Consider the following 20,833-nt stretch of genomic DNA (forward strand, 5'->3'; position numbering starts at 1 on the left):
CAGAGAAGGTGAGAGGATGGTTTCTACATGTGTGGCTTGCACTGTGGAGCATGGAGGACGAGATGTGAAGTTTGTGGGTGCTTTGCAAGTGATATTGTTGGCGATTTATTCACACTTTACAGGACAATGACCCAAAAGACACCTCCAGGCTATGTAAGGGCTATCTGACCAGGAAAGAGAGTGATGGAGTGTAGCCTCAGATTACATGACCTACACAATCGTCCAAACTTAACCCAATTGAGATTTTTTGGGATGAGCCAACAAGTGCTTAGCACCTCTGTGAATGTCTTTAAAACTGTTGGAAAACCATTCCAGGCGGCTAATTCATAAAGTTGTCATCAGCAGGGCTGTTTTGAAGAATCTAAAATATAAAACATATTCTGGTTGGTTTAAGTTTTTTGTACTACTTCATTCCATATGTGTTCCTTCATCTTTTCATGTCTTAAATATGAATATACAATGTAGAAAATAAAAATAAAAACCATGGAATAAAAAAATGTTTCCAAACTTGTGACTGGTACTGTAGGTCTGAATATAAGCGTGTCACTACCAACTAGACCTGGATTTTTCTAAAACAATAAACTGTAGGAACATGGACTGTAAGTATGGTTTTGTTAGTAAGTTCTAAAAGTAAATAAGGCCCTGTTCAGATGGGCATATTCTACCATGTTTGTCCAATGTCCATATTTCAGGTGTAGCATCCACATCCTTCTGTAGTTCTACTGAACTGAATTTACAACACTATAGGGTGGATGCACACACAGCAGATTTTTATAGCTTTTTTTTTTTCCATTTACTTTAATGACAAATAAAAGCAGTATGAAAAATGCTTAAATTTGCAAGGTTAGTTAGAAGTAATAGGGGGTAGATGTAATGGAGATTGACTGCAGGATCAGACTATACAGAGTTTGTTTGTAGTCTTCAACCACATAGGACTACATATGAGCTGTATACACAAAACGGTAGGATGCAAAAGTGCACAAAGTCTTTAAATAAGAAATATTTACTTCCATTGACTGTAATGGGGCTTTCCGGGACTTAGATATTGATGACTCGTCCTCAGGATAGGCCATCAATATCAGATAAGTGGCTGTCCTACACGCCACACACCCACCAATCAAACCACCTGTGCCAGAAATCATACAGTGGATGGAAGGCCGTGTTCACTGGTGTCCAGCCTACTGCAGCTCAGCTCCCATTCACTTAAATGGGAACTGAGCTGAAGTACCCTGGAAGGACACAGAGGATGGAGCCTTGTGCTTCTGGTGCCACCACTGTATAGGTTGATGCACCACCCTCTGCCTAGAACAGCTGATCATTTCGGGTGTTGGGTGTCAAACCCCCATGATCTGATATTGATGACCTGAGGATAGGCCATCAATATTTAAGTCCTGAAAAAAACCTATAAAAACAAAAAGAAGAGATATTTAATTTACCCCCACTGACTTATAATCCACCAGATCATACTTACCTGGTCCCCGCTGCTGGGTTTCCGGCTCCTTTGCTCTGCTACTGGCTCTGCATCTCTCGACTTTCTTGGCATCAACATCCTGTTGATGGGGGCATGAGACCACGGCAGCCAATCACCGGCCGCTGTGGTGACCTGTCACCCATGCGGCACGTCATTGGGTCACAGGTCACCTCTGTGGCCGGTGATTGGCTGCAGTGGTCTCATGCCCCCATCAACAGGATGTTGATGCCAAGAAAGTCGGGAGATGCACAGCCAGCAATGGAGCTGTAGCTCAGCAGCGGGGACCAGGTAAATATGATCACCACCGTGGCTCCGGCCATTCTGCAAGGTCTGAAAAAGTTGGATAACTCTTAATGGCCTAAACCAGGGATGCTCAACCTGTGGCCCTCTAGCTGTTGTAAAACCACAACTCCCACCATGCCTTGCTGTAGGCAGCTGTATGCTGTCCGAGCATGCTGGGAGTTGTAGTTTTGCAACAGCTGGAGGGTCGCAGGTTGGGCATCCCTGGCCTAAACTTAGGATAGCCCCAGAAAAGCCCTCTAATGTCAATTTCCATATCCAAAAACTTCCCCTCCCCCACGCTTAAACATTTGTCTCTAGTTATAGAAACATATGCGCTATTATGAATATTAGAAAATTTCCAACTGCTGTTTCTCTAACAAATGGGATTTTAAGTAAAGAATCTTTTTCCAATCTATCAAACACATCCTTAGAATTCTGAGAAAGAAAGTGGGCGCCAGACTCAATAAGAAAAGGTAAAAATGTCAGCTATTTACAAGTTCTAAGTGTATTGGCCAAGGGTCAATAATGTAAATAGTCAAGGTTTTTTTGTGATATATGCAGACCCCAGAGGATCCAGGCAGAATACCAATAATGTTTTTTTCTCATCCACATTGAAATGATCACGAGTTTTATTTTCAGACACGGAAAGCTGGTTTATGTTACACAACTGATAGTCAAAGCTTTATAGTCATCATCATTGAGTTCAATGTAGTGGATACAATTCCCCTTACAAATCAGAAAAATGTAAGTTTTGGAGTCTGGGTCAAAACCAATGTGTCTGCCACTAGGTTTTCTATATCTGCTTTCACCCAGCTTTTCCTGACTACAGAATGGCAAATCATCTATGGTATTACTGCTTCCGTATCACTGTACACTTAAAGAGGTCTGTCTTTCAGAAATGTAGTAAAGTTCAGTGACTGTGCTCGTTAGTCCTGACATGACCTGGTTTGTTACAATGTATCAGTCCTGGCTCTTTAGTTCACAGGGGAATGCCTAGAATGTATACAATTGTATCAAACACTTTTTTAAGGTCTGTATCAGGTCTCAGCCTCAGGATGTAAATGACAATGTTTCTATACAATTACAGCAAGCAGAGACATTAAATAGGGTGAGGAATTGAAACACATGGGGAATTCATCATAAGGCCTCTTTCCCACGGGCGTGTGCGCCCCGTTGCCGTATTGCGGACCGCATTTGCGGATCCGCAATACACGGGCGCCGTTCCGTGGGCATTCCGCTTCACGAATGCGGACCCATTCACTTCAATGGGTCCGCAAATCCGGAGATGCGGAATGGTGCGGAACGGAAGCACTACAGAGTGCTTCCGTGGGGTTTCGTCCCGTACTTCCGTTCCGCAAAAAGATAGAACATGTCCTATCTTTTTGTGGAACGGCCGGACCGCGGACTCATTCAAGTGAATTGGTCCGCGATCCGATGCGGATGCCACACGAACTGTGCTCGTGCATTGTGGCCCGCATTTTGCGGGCCGCAGCACGACCACGGGGCGCACACGTCCGTGGGAAAGAGGCCTAAGGGGAATATTTGAAGTCAGCTTTGCTCGAGTCTGCTTTGGTGTACTTTAAGGCCTCTTTCACACGAACGATACGGATTAGGTCCGGATGCGTTCAGTGAAACTCACCATTTTGCGGGCAAGTTCAGTCAGTTTTGTCTGCGATTGCCTTCAGTTGTTCATTTTTTTCCGCACGGGTGCAATGCATTTTGATGCGTTTTTTTACGCACGTGATAAAAAACTGAAGGTTCACAAACGACATCTCTTAGCAACCATCAGTGAAAAACGCATTGCATACGCACTTGCTTTCGGATGCAATGCGTTTTTCACGCAGCCCCATTCACTTCTATGGAGCCAGGGCTGCGTGAAAAACGTAGAATATAAAACATGCTGCGAATTTCACGTAACACAGAAGTGATGCATGAAAAACAACGCTCATGTACACAGATCCATTGAAGTGAATGGGTCAGGATTCAGTGCGGGTGCAATGCGTTCACCTCACGCATGGCACCCGGGTGGATAACTCGCTAGTGTGAAAAGTCACATTTGTCAAACATCGCATGTTATTTGATACATTTTTTTTTCGTCTAGAAAAGCTCCTCCAGTTTTCCTAGTCCAACCCCCTACTCGAGAGAGATTTCAATTATTTTTTTTTGCCACTTTTTAAAAAAGTCTCACTGATAAATCTGGAGTGAAACTCATTAACATAACTAGCCACACCCACTTTCCCACCCATATTTCAAAATGGGAATGAGTGGTGTAAAACTGCAAAAAGTCGCAACATTTTTGCGCAAGCATAAAACTGTAAAACTGCAAAAAGTCGCTAATGCCCTATTTTGCAACTTTTTAAAATCAGAATTCTGGAGTGAAGGCGTGATGAATCTGCCCCATAGTTTATTAGCGATTTTGCAATAATTTGACTTTAGTTGCATAAAATTGGGGAACATAAACCTCAGGACTCAGGGGCTGCCTGTTGCTCCAGTTCTCAGTCCTGCCCTGCTCATCAGTATACAGGAGTTACAGGAGAAATCAATAGTGGGAAAAAAAAAAAAAAGTCACGTTCAATATCCCCCAGAGGTCTTGTATGACCTTATGGGGGACGCAAAGTGTAAAATAATTTTTTTTTAAATAAAGTGGTGAAATAAAAAAAAGGTTTCACATGTAAAAAAAATAAATTCCCCAAGTAAGGAATAAAAAAAAAAAGTTAAAGAGGACCTTTCACTAGTTTGAAAACGAAAAACGAACTATATCAGTGGGCAGAGCGGCGCCCAGGGGTCCCCCTGCACTTACTAGTATGTCTGGGCGCCGCTCGGTTCGCCCAGGTATAGGCTCCGGTGTCTACAGCTCCCTCTGTTGTACTGGGTGAGTTTTTGTATTAGGGTTGTCCCTTCTTGCAGCGCTTCGCCAATCGTAGCGCACAGCTCATAGCCTGGGAGTCCAGTACAACAGAGGGAGCTGCACACACCAGAGCCTATACCGGCCGCTCTGCCCACTGATATAGTTAGTTTTTAGTTTTTAAACTAGTGAAAGGTCCTCTTTAAAAATAGAAAAAATAAAATAAAATAGATATATTTGGTATTGCCGCGTCCGTGATGGTCGGCTCTATAAATATATCACATGATCCACCCAATCCGATAAACACCATAAAAAAAACAAAATGTGTCAAAAAAAGCCATTTTTGTCACCTAACATCACAAAAAGTGCAACACCAAGTGATCAAAAAGGCGTATGTCCCACAAAATGGTACCAATAAAATCGTCACCTCATTCCGCAAAAAATTAGCCACATGTTGGCCATGCTTTGTGAGCAGCAGAGGGCAGTAGCGGAATACCAGCTGCAACATGGTCGTCGCTTTTCCAGTCAGCTTCCTCTCTTCACAAGCGAGGAGTGGGCATGCATGTCTGACCTCTGTGAGGTTTTACACAACTTTGAGGAATCAACACAGATGGTGAGCGACTCCTTTGCTGGCTGGATTCATTTTTCCATCCATTTATACACTGCTGGTTTCCATGGTTATGACCACCCTGCAATCTATCAGTGATGGTCATGCTTACACATTAGCAACAGCCTGTATGGTGGCCTGCACCGTGGGAGCTCACATAGGCTGTGCTTTCTTCCTATAGTGTGCAAGCACGACCACCGCTGCTGGATTATAGAGTGGTCGTAACCATTTAAACGAGCAGTATATAATGTGATAGAAAAATGAATCCAGCCACAAAATGAAGTAATATGGACAATCACAATACATTAGTAAGTGCCTGGTATTAACTTTCTCTACATAATAAATGCTATTTGCTGAAGAGAGAGACATTCCCTTTAACTATAATGGGCTCCGGCTGCTTTCCAGCATGAGTGCTGATTTTTGGAAAGACAAAAACCATTACATGCAACTGTTTCTGTCCAGCATTTTACTAGAAAGCGGATCCCCGTCGGATCCTATTATAGTCAATGGAACTATAGTCAATGACGGAACAGTCTGCCGGATCCATTAAACACAAATGTGAACCCCCCTTATGAGAAGAGCTGCCTTTAGACAGTGCGCTGCAGAGCGTGTGCGCAGTGTCAGCCCCAGAACACATGGAGCACTTTAACGCTGCTATTTTGCAGATGAGACTTGAAACCTCAGGCCGGCATACTTGTAGGACATTAAATATCCTCTGGTAAAAGTGTCCTGAGCTGCTTCCGTTGGGTTCTGCTGACTCACCGTACTCCACTGTTGTCTGTTTTCTCAGCGGTTGTGTGAACTACCAGTGGGATAAAGAAGCAATTTATGGTGGAATGGCTATTTCCTCTTGGTCTCAGCACTGTACGTCATTGTTTGACACACTGCAGAGGGCAATCCATAAAATTAAAAAATCATCAAGATCTCTGGAAGGATTAACCCACATTTCTGTTTTGCTAACATAAAATGCAGTCACGCGGCATGTGGAATCAAGCGTTCTCCTCATTTATTAAGATATGTGGTGGGAAATACGTACAAACATGAAATTTACCGATATTTAATTTAGAGACTAAGGGGGTCATTTACTATTCTGAAATGCGCCTCAATTAGGCATATTTCAGGCGCAGATGGCGGTGCAACGGTTAGATCTAAAACTGTGGGCGGGGGAAGGGGACGGGCCCGTAGACCCATCTCATTCATCATTTTCCACTACTGTTTTAGGCGTAGAAAATGGTCTAAATGTAAGACAGCAAGGAAGCTGGCTCTGGATGCGCAGAAGTTACGGAGAGGCCGGCACCTCTTCATAACTTCAGCAGATCCAACGCCAGAACCGGTCTTAATAAATGTGCCCCTAAGTTATTTCTTTTTTCTTTTAATAAACTGAATATGGCACCCAAACTCAATCAAACCATAATATGTCACCATTTCTCAATTGCGGGTGCAAACATCTCGCAGCCCCTTCTGCTCCTCAGCATCTGCAAAAAAAAAAAAAATGTTTTAAAGATGTCAGTTTGCATCATTATTACACATTAAAAATCAATGTATCCATTAATACACAGAAAAAGATAAGCAGACTCCCAGTTCAGTGCTTCACAGGCTATTCATATTAATTCCATATTTAAACCTCTAGGTTGTAAAGATTGCAGTATATGAATCCATTTTAACTGTTTCTTACATGATAATCTCTCCTGGACCCCCCCTTCCCCACACCTCTTATCAAGGATGACTAATTGAATGTCCCCTTTCAATAAAGTGTCTAAGGCCTCCTGCACACGACAGTATTTTTTAACGTCCCGCAAAACGTGGTTCCGTTGTACCGTGATCCGTGCCCGTTTTTTCTTCCGTGGGTCTTCCATGATTTTTGGAGGATCCACGGACATGAAAAATGAAAAAAAAAATCGAAGTCAAGTTTGCCATTGAAATGAAAAAATGGACACAGATCACGGACACGGATCATGGACGCGGATGACAATCTTCTGTGCATCCGTGATTTTTCACGGACCCATTGACTTGAATGGGTCCGTGAACCGTTGGCCGTGAAAAAAATAGGACAGGTCCTATTTTTTTCACGGCCAGGAAACACGGATCACGGATGCGGCTGCAAAACGGTGCATTTTCCGATTTTTCCACGGACCCATTGAAAGTCAATGGGTCCGCGAAAAAAAACGGAAAACGGCACAACGGCCACGGGTGCACACAACGGTCGTGTGCAGGAGGCCTAAGAATCAGTAAATAAGTCCACTTTTGATAGTACTCTTGTGTTCATTACTCCACTACATAAATCAAACTGCAGGGACACTCTACCAAATAATTCAGAACGGCAAGTGTATCTCACCCTTCACTTTCAGTATGCCTCCACTGTTACAACATCCCGGACAGGGAAAATTTCCAGGCCATGGTGGCATGGCCATGTGTTTGACTGTTTTGTTCCAATATCAGATCTTATACAAGTCTATCCTTCAAATTCTTATTTTTCCTATAGGACCTGAATGAATTCCAAGATCTCTGGCAATACCCTATGTACAATCTGCCAGTCATCTCTTATTATATGTGTAATCCTATATTGATACAAAGTCGCACATCTTTTATTGAAAATTCCATAAGTTTTTAAAATATGCAAATTAGCTGATTGCTGCACAAAGGGAATCCCTGCTACCTTCGGTGCACATAGGGCGTTCCTCCTACCTTCAGCCACCCAGCCACTCCCTCGAAAGGTTGATGATCAAAGCCAGGCATTAGCCATGTCATCTTGTCTGGCCTTGTCTTCTTGCACAAGCTCTGTCCGATTAAATATCGGTGCGTGCGCAGTAGACTTGTTTTTGTCCCAGCAGAGACTCCAGGCTCTACTGCACATGTGCCAGTGTATAATCACACGGTGCTCACCCCTGAGCACTGTTATGCAGCCCATATATAATCTACATAATGAGCCAAATAACGTCCATACATTACAGATCTTGCACTGATCCTGAACTACATCCTGTATTATACTCCAGAGCTGCGTTCACCATTCTGCCAGTCGACAGCTCTAACAGCTTAGCAGCGCTACTATAAAGTAGTGGGACAATTTGTTGTTTTTCTATTTCTGACTATTAGAGCTATAATTCCTACACTTGCTAAAATGTATACCACTTAAGCAAACTCTGTAGACATTGAATCAGCAGAAGATGCTAAAAGATTTGATCATCTGAATTGTACATCAAAGCAAGACTCAGAAAAACATGTCTCTTTGGCCTCATGCACACAACTGAATTTTCATCTGTGTGCTACCCGCATTTTTTGTGGGGCCATGCACACATCTGTACTTTTTGTGAATCTGTGTGGCCATTCCACAAAGTCATAGAACATGTCCTGTTCTGATCTGTATTGTGGAGGAGAAAAGTCATTTCTAATTATGGGAGTGAGAGAAACGTGGGGTGCACACAGAAGGTATCTGTATTTTGCGGATCCGTGGTTTGCATACCGAAATACAGACATGGCCGTGTGCATGAGGCCGTATATTTGATAATTACTACTCAGACATTTAACATAATGCAGACTAAGGGCTCATGCACACGACCATGTGTATTTTGCGGTCCGCAAAACGCGGATCCGCAAAAAATACGGATGACTTCTGTGTGCATTCCGTATTTTGTGGAAAGGAATAGCTAGCCCCTAATAGAACAGTCCTATCCTTGTCCATAATGCAGACAATAATAGGACATGTTCTATTTTTTGCGGAATGGACATGCACAGGATATTGAAATTAATGGTTCTGCATACGGTCCAGAACGGACATGGAAAGAAAATACGCTCATATGCATTATTTAAATACCTAAATATGTAAAGTGAGCAATTTTTATAAAAGATGTAGCATTCACAGAGTAGAAAGGGTCCCTTAATGAAAATCAAAATCTTCCCATTATGGTGCCAGGTTTTGCCGTCAAGACAAACGAGCATGGTGTTTGTTCCCCCTCCATACCTTTGGACGAATTCCTTACCCTCCTGTTTACTAGCAATGCAGCTTCTTCCTTCTGAACAGGTTCTTGCCACCCTAGTGTCTCTCCAGGGTCTCCATAGCTGATGCATGGTTTGCCTCTATGACACTGGGCCTATCTATCTGGTGATTCCCGTTGACTATATGCATAAGCTTCACATACCCTGATGCTTCTGCATATAGGACCACAGAGCTTCCCCATAGTTACAGCAGATATGTTTGTATAAATAGAGCCTCAGAACAGTGCCTGTCATTGTGGGTCCGGTCTAGCACAACTCTGCCTTCTAAGCTGGCATCACACACAAGTCAATTTGTGGTAAGAAACACCGGTCAGATGTAAAACTGCAGTCTATAAGTCTTTGCCTCATTGTTTGACACTGGTTGTTTTTTGGGGGAGCTGTGTGAAAAAAAGGGGGGAAAGACTTGTGGTGTGTGAGATTCCAGACTGGAAATGCCAGCGATACTGGAATATAAGTCTTCTCTTCTTAGGCAGCCACAGTGCAAAACGACCCACACGAGCCTGCTGTTAACCTCAACTGACTTGGAAGGGAGTCAGTCCCCACAATAGCTCAGTCTGGGGCTTGTTTTTGGCAAGCTCTTTCTATGATGCCAGATTATTTGCAATGTGGACCAGCTACCAGTCAGCTACGACCACCAAAGTAGTCCCACTTATGTTGACAGGAGGTATCCACAGAAGAGACATGGAGGTGAGAGACGGGTCTATATTCGGAGTTACCATAAAGTTGATAAAACATTCCATCTTTCCAAGCAAACTACTGCGGATAATATTTGCTACGGTGGTTAATTAATGCATGGGTCCAGAATATGACTGAATGTATTGTATTAGGAGCAGTCATCAGAGATATTCACTACTCATATTAGACAGTATTTCATACTAAAAGTTTATATATATATATATATATATATATATATATATATATATATATATATAATTCGGAAAGTCTTCAGACCCTTTCACTTTTTTCACATTTTGTTATGTTATGGCCTTGTGCTCACATAAAAAAAAGTTTTCCCCATCTTTCTGCACTCAATACCCCATTGTGAGAAAGTGAAAACAGAATTTTAGAAATTTTTGCTAATTTATTCTAATGTAGTAAAAATTTATCTTGATCATCTTTGAGATCTTGACTAGAGTCCACCTATGGTAAAATCAGTTGATTGGACATGATTTGGAAATACACAGCCCTGTCTATATAAGGTCTCACAGCTGAGAATGCATATCAGAACAAAAAACAATCAATGAGAAGGAGAGAATTGCCTGTAGCACTCAGAAACAGGATTGTGTGATGGCACAGATCTGGAGAAGGCTACAAAAAAGTTCCCAAGAACACAGTGGCCTCCATAATTCTTAAATGGAAGAAGTTTGGAACAACTAGGACTCTTCCTAGAGCTGGCCGCGCCAACAAACTAAGTAATTGGGGGAGAAGGGCCTTGGTAAGAGAGATAATCACAAGAGAGAACCCAATGGTGACTGTGTGCCCAGGACAGCCAGACTTTGCCAGGACTGTCTTTGAAAATCAGGGACTGTCCCTGCAAATTAGGAACTGTTGGCAATTATGTATATAAAATGTAAAGGATGTGTGGTAGCTAGAATTATTTGCCGTCCAGGAGACCAGAAAAGATGGATGGTGGTGAACCCCAAAGTATTTGTAATGGTGGTGGTATCCATCTTTCCTTAAATTGGTAAAATTAAGAAACGGTTTTCAGAATGGGGAAACACAATGGTTTATATTTACTGGTAATTTTTAGGCACTAGTGCCAAGTATCTAGTTTTTTGTGTGATTGTCCTGAATTATAGAAGTTCAAATTGAGGCTTATGCAAAATTGTCACAATGTGGGTATTTCTACAAGGTTTTGTAGGCCTAATCAGGCAAAGAAGTTGGGGATTAAAATGTTGGGAGGTATGGAAATGGACTGTGATAACTGCATGATGCTTCTTGTTATGAACAGAAAGCTTTGTTGCCATATAGCTGAAATGGGATTTTCAACATCTCATCTACACGGTGTGGACATTTTCCATGCAGAAATTGACCTGCGGTGTGTATTTTCAAATCTGCAGGATGTCAACTGTTTTTGCGATGCCCAGGGTGAGATCTGGAGCAAACAGGTAAAAATTGTGACAAAATCCTCACATACCACATGTGGATTTTGGTGTGGGTTTGATGCAGAAACGCAAAGAAAATCCACATAAACTACACTGTCATGTTCGCGTACCCTAAGGCAACCCCTGATTAAAGAAAAGCCCTCTCAATGGATCAGGCATTACATGCCGGCCATTCCAATGATTAGCCAAACATGTCAGGCATGGATATACCAGGTCCAACAGAGTATTTCTCCATTGTGGTTCATACAGTTGGGTCCTGAGTGGAGAAACCTGCCACCCCCAACCCCCACGTCTGTGACATCCATGTGCCTCAGTAGATCACGTGGACAAATGTTGCCCCTTTGAGTAAATCTGAAATGGCCAATTGTTTGGCATTATAGATTTATCCCGGCATAGGGGGCTCCAAGTGTCAAAACCAGCTGAGGAAAAGAGGCATTGTTTCCCAAAGCAACCCAAATGAGAGTTCAGCTTTCATTTTGTAAATTGCACTGGAAAAATGAGACGTGGACAGTAGTTGGTCGCTATGAGTATCCAGGGTGAGATTCATCAAAACTGATGCAAAAGGAAAGTAGAGGAGTTGTCCCTGACAACCAGGTTAATGGAATCTGATCTCTAAGGGTAATACTTTTCCTTTAAGTTCCACTACATGACAGCTCAACTGAGAATAACACTGGTAGTCACTGCGCGTTCTGGAAATGGACTGTAAATCTGTGGTACAGGAGGCTTGGAGTTTTAGTTGATATCTGGAGGACACGATGATCAACGAAACAGCAAACATCCAAATGTACAGTGAAAATGTTTCGATGAGCTAGACATAATAAATATTTGGAAAAGGTTGCTGCAATCGTAAACTTGGACAGCTGCTACAATGTTTTGTGGAGAGGGAAGCATTGCTTTGTCTATTACATGTCTCAGCGCTGAACGCTTGTGTTTAATGACAACTTTTCTATCATACTTTATATTTAAAAAATGTAATAAAAGTTTCATTTAAACCTTGGCAAGAAGACTGCATGTCTCACCAAATCAAACCATCCTCACCAAAATCGCAGTTTAAAAAATAATGTAAATAAAGAGTGTTAAAAATATTAACCGAGAAATTCAAGATCTTTTATCTCTTGTCTACATTGTATAGCGACTGTGCTTGGTATCGCGCTCAGCCCCTTTGACTTTCACTTCAGTGGCGCTGTGCTTGGTAAGCTGCAAGAAGCCAGCAGTGATCACAGGAGTGCCGGTGCCTTCTCAAACAGCTGATCGGCAGGGGTCCCAGATGTTGCACCCCCACCGATCAGATACTGATGACCTATCCAGAGGATGCAGAGATAGCAGTCAGGACCCAAAGCCAAATCTACTACATAATAGGATTAAAATTTTACAAAGGGTATGTGGTAGATGGGGCAAGTTGTAGATTTTGTTTTGGGGGCCCAAGAGCTTCAAGTTACACCTCTGGGTTCCCAAATGGTGGCAAAATGGAAAAGGAAGAACAGACCCTTCAGCTATCCCCATTAATTTTATTACAGATTTGTCCTCTCTGGCACCAGCTCTGAATGAAATGATTAGTTTGTGTCCCATCCAGTAATGATTTGTGGTAGGAAATCTGTGTTTTTCATCACTGTTATATAGGTTAAAGGAAATGACTACAACAGATATGTGGTTGTGAACTCATGGCTCAGAAAGTGCTGCGAGAATTGTGATTATGGTTAGGTTTATGTATGGGTAGATACCAAGGCTCAGCATTCAGGCAAGTCAACCTTCTCTCTGAGGACCCAAGCTATGTTTGCACAAGCAAGCAGGCAAGGGCAAAGCTAGAGGGGGTGCAGAGATAGCAGTGCCTGGTCTCTGAACAGGCAATACACCTCTTCCACATACGATGACACCAGTACTAGGAATGACACATAGCAGGTGGGGGGTCATATTACTGATTTGCACTGGAGCCCAGGAGTTTCAAGTTATGCTCATAGCCTGTCTTGGAGCATCCAATATTGGATCCATGATTAACTGGAGTTTCAGGCAAGGTCATCTAAACCACATTGTGAGAGATTTATCAAAACTGGTGTAAAGGAAAACTGACTTAGTTGCCCCTAGCAACCAATCAGATTCCACCTTTCATTTTTCAGAGCTCCTTTGGATTATGAAAGGTGGAATCTGATTGGTTGCTAAATCTTGCCCTATGAGTAGGGATGAGCGAACTTCATGTTTTGAAGTTCAAGTTCGGGACTCTCCTGCATAACGGAAACCGGACACATCCGTTATGCTGGCCATAGACTTCTATTATGACGGAATGCATAACAGTATTCCGTTATGCATTCCGTCATGGAATTGCATTATGGTCCGTGGTAACAGAATCAATAACGCAATTCAGCAATTCGGTTAGCTCATCCCTACCTATGAGTTCTTGGAGATCATTTACATTTTGTTATTATAACTCACAGTTTTTTTTATTGCAGGCACCAGGGAAGCAGCTTTCGTGTATGCAATATCTTCGGCAGGAGTCGCCTTTGCAGTGACCCGGGCATGTAGTAGTGGAGACCTAGAAAAATGTGGCTGCGATAGGACTGTTCATGGGGTCAGCCCTCAAGGTAAATACAGTTATATTGCATTGTCATATACTGTACATAGGAGCTGAAATGAACCTGGAAAGCATAAATGCAGATCACTCATCTACTGTGCCCCAAAATTACTATTTGGGTGAGCACGGTATATTCAGTCCAGGACAAACATATCCTTATAGTAACCTCAAATTCTTCTGCATTTCCAGACCACATCTTTGAGTAAATCCATAGTGACTTGTAGACTTCTAAAAGTTCAACTGACAATATAGAATTTTAGAAATGTCTCATGCCTAATCATTTTGACCTAATGACTAGCCTGTAATTTGGAATTTATGCCCTTGTGTTCTGGATACTAACGCCTTTTTCTTTAATTTCACACCTAACTGCTCCGTTGAATATTACTATAGAACTTCCTGACCTAGGGGTAATTTAGTTAATGAATTATAGAAAAAGAAATGACCCAGATAATTATCATATGAACTAATGTGGTATTTGCAGAACTACAGAAATGGCTGTGGTTGCAAGGACAAATTATACTGTAGAAACCCAAAATTCAGTCATGAAAAAAATTATATAAGGGGGGGGGGACTTCATGGTTAGTGACCCTTTTTTCCAGGACTTGCAGAACCATGGGTTTGCCCATAAGCTGTGTCATTTTGTCTCTTGGCCTTCCAGATTCCAGGGGAGTAACTTTAAGCTCCTTGGCCTCAACGTCTAACCTGTAACAGGGCACCACCTAATGCAGGTGTCTTTTTAAGTGGCATAGTGGTCTCTGGTCATCTCAGGCACCAACCAGTTTCTTCCCACATTACAAAAACATAACTTTGTTATCAAAATGGGCTTTTCATCAAATTGACCCTAGTGTGTGCTTAACACAGAATTCAACAGCTTTAGGCCTCATGCACACAAACATTGTTTGTTTCCGTGTCCATTCCGCAAAAAATGCGGACAGCACACCGTGTGCCTTCCGCATCAGTATGTCCGTTCCGTAGCCCCGCAAAAAAAATAGAACATGTCCTATTCTTGTCCATTTTAGGCATTTTTACAATGGATCCGAAAAAAAAACGATGGAATACGGATGGCTTCAGTTTTTTAATTTTTTTTGTGGATCAGCAATTTGCAGACGGCAAAACACATACGGTCGTGTGCATGTAGCCTTATGTAACCACACACTAAATAAAAACATTAAAGAAATTGGCCACTATGTGGCTGCTGTTGACCAATGTGTATGTAAGATGACTGGCCTCATTCACATCTCCGTTAGGAGACCAAGGTAGGCCGTTTTTTTGTCTGGCGACAGCCGGCATTTGCGCCGGATCAGGCAGCCAGATATCCTAAACGAAGCTGTGAACGCATCCAATATGGCACTTACTAATATAGCCTTTGTTGATATTCTGTGCAGTTTGCTATATTTATTATGCTATGTCCCCTTGTTGGGCAAATCTTCTGTACTATCTGCATAGAGGTCTTGTCCATAAGATGGCTGCTGATGGAGGGTCATGTGACCAGAAACTTCACTCAACTGCCTCCATTCTAACACTGCACTAAACAACAGTGCAAGTGCAGATAACAGATGCAGTGTATTGGAATGGAGGCGTAATTTGCCTGGTCACATGAGCCTACATCAGCAGCCATTTTATGGACAGGACCTCTATGCAACAAGGAGACATTCCTTATGAAATATAGAAAATGGCGCAGAATTTCAACAAAGGCTTTGTTAGTAGGTGTCATATATTCATCTTACAAACCCATTTGGGAAACAGTAGCCAGAAAGTAGTCAAACCCTTCAAGGGACCAATTTTGTCCAAAATTTGTCCTAGTGCGCTGGTACAGAGCTCGAATTACATATCTTGGGTTGCTCTAAATATTGCTTATACACCTGAGGAAGGGTTAGAGCAACCCAAAATGCAAGCTCTGTATCAGTTGGAGTTTAGTATGCCGCTAATACAAATTCCATTCTTTTATCATATCCCTGTTCCCTCTATATACTATACATACACAAATACTTTACAACTACTGCAAAAAAGATAACATGTTAAATGTGGAGAGAGAAAATTTTGGATTTCAGATGTTTTTTTTTCTTGTTTTAAATCAACCTACAGGGTTCCAGTGGTCAGGCTGTTCAGATAATATTGCCTATGGAGTGGCCTTCTCACAGTCCTTTGTAGATGTAAGAGAAAGAAGCAAAGGTGCATCGTCCAGTAGAGCGCTAATGAATCTCCACAATAATGATGCGGGACGTAAGGTAACTGGTCCTTTTATTGACCTCATTTTACTGACTGGGTTCAATTTTTTTGTATATAAAGCCTATAAAGATAAACTAATGACCCATACACAATAATACCAGAATAAATATCAAATATATCAAAATGTATTGAAGCACAAATAAAAAAATATATAAAGAAGGTGAAACAAGGGGGACACAGAGCAAACACAGCTCAGGTCGAGAACCAGACTCTGCCAATCCCCATATTGATATAAATCCTAGGCAGTGATCGACTCTATCCCCTATTGGATATGACCTGGTCACAGTTGGCAAAGTCTTTAAATAGCTAACCAAGCAACAAAAAAATATAAAGCCATTAATATAATTGATAGTATCACTAGCCAAACACAATAGCAAATGTGCAGAATCAAATAAAGTAAATAATATTATTATAAATATATATCACAAATAACGGTGATAGAAAAAGGATATCACCTAGTGATAACTGCAGCATAGGATCATGAATGAGGGCTGAGTTTCATAGTATACAGATCAACTGCACATATTACCCATGTCCGAAAGCGGTCTGGTCCACCATGCCAATGCTGATACCTCGACGCGCGTTTTGCCAACCCAATGGCTTCGTCAGGAGGCAAAAGTATAATAGAGAGTGGGGTATAAATAGGGTGATAGCCCACATGTTCACCTGTGATCAATAATAGTCGCGTCCCCAGCATGATGTGGATACCAGCATCATAAACGCGCGCCAAGCCACCCCCATGTGACAATGCCTTTACTCCCAAAAATGTTACATTCCAAGGGTGGAAAATAATGGCTCGCCAAGACTCTTAGCTCTCTTCCAGGTAATCAAAGGATAGCCTGAAAGAGAGCCCTTTAGATCCTGGTCAGATAACAAAATCCACCAATACTTTGTAAGAATGCCCCGTATTTTGCCCCATTGTGAATTAAAATGCGTAATATATTGAGGTTTTTTGTCTGTACTTGTTTTTACTTGCCAGTAGAGAGTCACGTGCCGAATGTTTCGCCCTTAAGTAACCCCTATTGGTTATATCTAGGGATGAGCGAATCGACTTCGGATGAAACATCCGAAGTCAAGTTGCATAAAACTTTGTTTCAATACTGTAAGGAGCAAGCGCTCCATACAGTATTAGAATGTATTGGCTCCGATGAGCCGGTTATTACTTCGCAAAGTCTCGTGAGACTTCACATAATAACTTCAGAAATTGATTTATACTGTAAAAAAACATTTCCCGAACTTGGGTTCGGTTCCAAGTGGTACCTGCTAAATGTTTTTTTACAGTATAAATCAATTTCTGTTATTATTATGCGAAGTCTCACGAGACTTCGCAAAGTAATAACTTCGGAGCCAATACATTCTAATACTGTACGGAGCGCTCGCTCCATACAGTATTGAAACTAAGTTTTATGCAAATCAACTTCGGATGTTTCATCCGAAGTCGATTCGCTCATCCCTATTATCCCCTACTTTAAAACCGATTGATAAGATCTTGTAACAGATCCTGTGGAGTCTCAAAAATTGGCCTGTGGGGATGCCCTTGATATTCTCCGGGTAGTGATAAGACCCTGCATGTAATACGGCATTTGTAGAGGTGGGTTTCCTAAAGAAATCCGTGGAGAGCCCACCGTCAACATCCCTGATAAGGCTACTTTCACACTAGCGGCAGGACGGATCTGACAGGATGTTCACCCTGTCGGATCCGTCCTGCCGCTATTTCGCCGTGCCGCTGGACTGCCGCTCCGTCCCCATTGACTTTAATGAGGATGGGGGGGGCGGAGCTCCGGCGCAGCACGGCAGTGCACGGCGAGGGGCCGCCGGACTAAAAGTACTGCATGTCCGACTTTTTAGTCCAGCGGCCTCTCACCGCGCACTGCCGTGCTGCACCGGAGCTCCGCCCCCTGTCCCCATTATAGTCAATGGGGACAGAGCGGCAGTCCGGCGAAATAACGGCAGGACGGTTCCGACAGGGTGAACAGCCTGTCGGATCCGTCCTGCCGCTAGTGTGAAAGTACCCTAAGAAGAATATCAAGAAATTCGACCTAGGAGCGGCTATACTTCCATGTCAGCCTTATGTTAAGATCATTCACATTAAGGTGTTGGATTTTTTTATCCTAAGCAGTACTTTTTTGATTTGACACTGACATAATTACTGGAGGATCTAAGAATAGTTGAGCTATTTGTCTTCTCAAAAAAAAAAAAAAAAATACTTCAGTGTATTATAAGGTCGTGTTCCAGCTCAAAGATCACTGATGTGACATGTCTCGAAAGTAAGATACCATCAGTCGTGGTCTGTGAGTCTGCAACCCCACCATGATCTTAAATGCTATGTACACCTTCAGGGACAATTTTTTTATGATTGCATTTTACTCATTTCGGGCTAAATGTCATTTTTTTTTTAGTTGGTTTTTATTAAAAATATTTAGCCAGAATTAAGGGAGAAGGAAAAAAGGTAATAACTATGCTGAGTGTTTACTCAAAATTCTCTCTTTGTGTAATTCTTTTATATATTAATAAAGATATTGGGAAAAAAATAAAAATATTTAGCCATTCTGTGACAAAGGGTTAACTGTTTTCTGTGTGAATGGTACTTTCACTTTCACTTTGTGCTGGTCATCCAATAACCCTTACCTCTAAATTACTAAAATGTCATAAACACTTAGTTAAGCCAAATTCTTATCAGTAAGATAAGAATTAGCCTTTAATGAGTGTTTATAATGTCAGAGAGCAAAGATAAGGAACCCTCAGCAACCTGCCTGACAGAGCAGAGAGAAAAAACAGATCCTGCTACTAGATAAACTTAAAGCTGTGCAGGGAAAACAGCTCATCATTTTTTTAAAAGACCAATTTAAAAAATACCATATGTACCAAAGGTGTACATAGCCTTTAAGAACGAAAGTTCCAAGGGATGTGATAATCCAGCCGAATCTCTTAAAGGAGTTCCCACTAAGAACATTTAACACCTGTCCACAAGGGTGGGTGAGAAATGTATGATTACTGGACACCTGATAATCACTACAACAGGGTCCCAAGTCCCCCGTTCCCTGCAGGACCATTTATATCAGCACCATGGAATGCGATTGCAGTGACAGTGTACATGCTCTACCACCACTCCATTCAAATGGTGGGTTCCACTTCTCAGCTGGAAAACTCTATTAATTGTAGGTTAGAGATTTTGATAATTCAGCTTTGAGACAAAACTATTGCAGTTTTGCCTGTGGTTTAAATGGCACTCTGTCATGCATTACCAAAACCTTATCTTTGGAGACTTCCACTGTTACCTTCTGAAATGACGTATCAATTAACTCAAAACAATGTGAAAAACCTTTTAAACCTAAAATTTTGGGGAAATTTTGGTAAACATTCCATAATGTATAGTACAATTCAGCTTAGTATATATAGTACAGTTCACTTAGCTTCTCAATCATACATGATGTTCTGCATATTTGCTTGTCAATGATCCATCATTTCTCATTTTGCTTGTAGGCCATCCTCAATAACATGCGAGTGGAATGCAAATGTCATGGTGTCTCTGGATCATGTGAAGTGAAGACCTGCTGGAAAGCCATGCCTCCATTTCGAAAAGTTGGAAATGTTCTGAAGGAAAAATTTGATGGAGCTACAGAAGTGGAGCAGAAAAAAATTGGAACAACCAAAGTTTTGGTCCCCAAAAATTCTCAATTTAAACCACACACAGATGAGGACCTGGTATATTTAGATTCCAGTCCTGATTTCTGTGACCATGATTTAAAGAATGGTGTTTTAGGAACTACTGGCCGGCAATGTAACAAGACTTCCAAGGCTATCGATGGTTGCGAGCTTATGTGCTGTGGTCGAGGGTTTCACACAGAAGAAGTTGAAATTACGGAAAGATGCAGTTGTAAATTCCACTGGTGTTGCTTCGTCAAATGTAAACAGTGCCATAAAGTGGTAGAGATGCACACGTGTCGGTGATCAGACTGAAATCAATAGCCTATTTTACCAGAATGGACAATTCTTATCTCTACACACCACCAATGTCATTCCTTCCACCATGACAAATGAAGCTCCAGAAACTGCAAAAAAAATGATAAGGAGGGACAATTAATTTTTTTTTAAGAATATTTAAAGTCCCCAGATAACATTGATGTATATTTGTATCCTTGTTCTTATTTATTGCCGACAAACATTGAAATTCTAAGTCAGTGCTTCCAGTCTACATGTGGTGAAAATGACTTTGTGTTGCTGCTTCAAGAAGGATGGAGACCGAGACATGACCTATAAAATCTGCTGAAGGAACGGAACTCCAACAAAATATATTTAAAAAAAATTGATTAAATAAATGGAAAGATTGAGAGAAACTTATATAGGATGACCACTATCCACCTTGTTATTCCAGTGACATTGAACTAACTTTCACAAAATGACCAAAATAACAAATGAAAAACTTTCTTATATTTTTGAAATGGAAACAAAAATGTTAGCATAGGTATTTTATATCTATATCAATGTATATAAATATATATTCATGTTTTGTATTACAAATATTTCTGTAAAAGAAAGATTATTAAGCCCAGTATGAGGTCATTACACAGGTTTTTCCCATATTTTCTCATTCCTTGAGGGCAGACAATAGACAGAACTGTACGCTAGTTTTTTACGTAGAATTTTCATTTTCCCTTTTCTTTGACTTTCCTACTGAAATTAGGAGGCAAATCTGATGCTTTGGAACTAGCTTAAAGAACAACCCTAGTCATAA

The 20,833-nt window shown here is 41.5% G+C and overlaps 1 protein-coding gene across 1 annotated transcript in view; it reads left to right on the forward strand.

Annotated features, from left to right (window-relative positions):
* Positions 1–20,404, forward strand: part of WNT4 (Wnt family member 4) — a 73,014-nt gene extending 52,610 nt beyond the window's left edge. The window contains exons 3-5 of the mRNA XM_040428600.1: positions 13,748–13,879; positions 15,955–16,097; positions 19,582–20,404. Of these exons, the coding sequence (XP_040284534.1) occupies positions 13,748–13,879; positions 15,955–16,097; positions 19,582–20,049 (743 nt within the window). The 3' untranslated portion in view covers positions 20,050–20,404. The remainder of the gene's footprint in view (positions 1–13,747; positions 13,880–15,954; positions 16,098–19,581) is intronic.
* The last annotated feature ends 429 nt before the right edge of the window (positions 20,405–20,833 follow it).

This window comes from Bufo bufo, chromosome 1 (genome assembly GCF_905171765.1).
Source record: "Bufo bufo chromosome 1, aBufBuf1.1, whole genome shotgun sequence".
Taxonomy (NCBI): domain Eukaryota; kingdom Metazoa; phylum Chordata; class Amphibia; order Anura; family Bufonidae; genus Bufo; species Bufo bufo.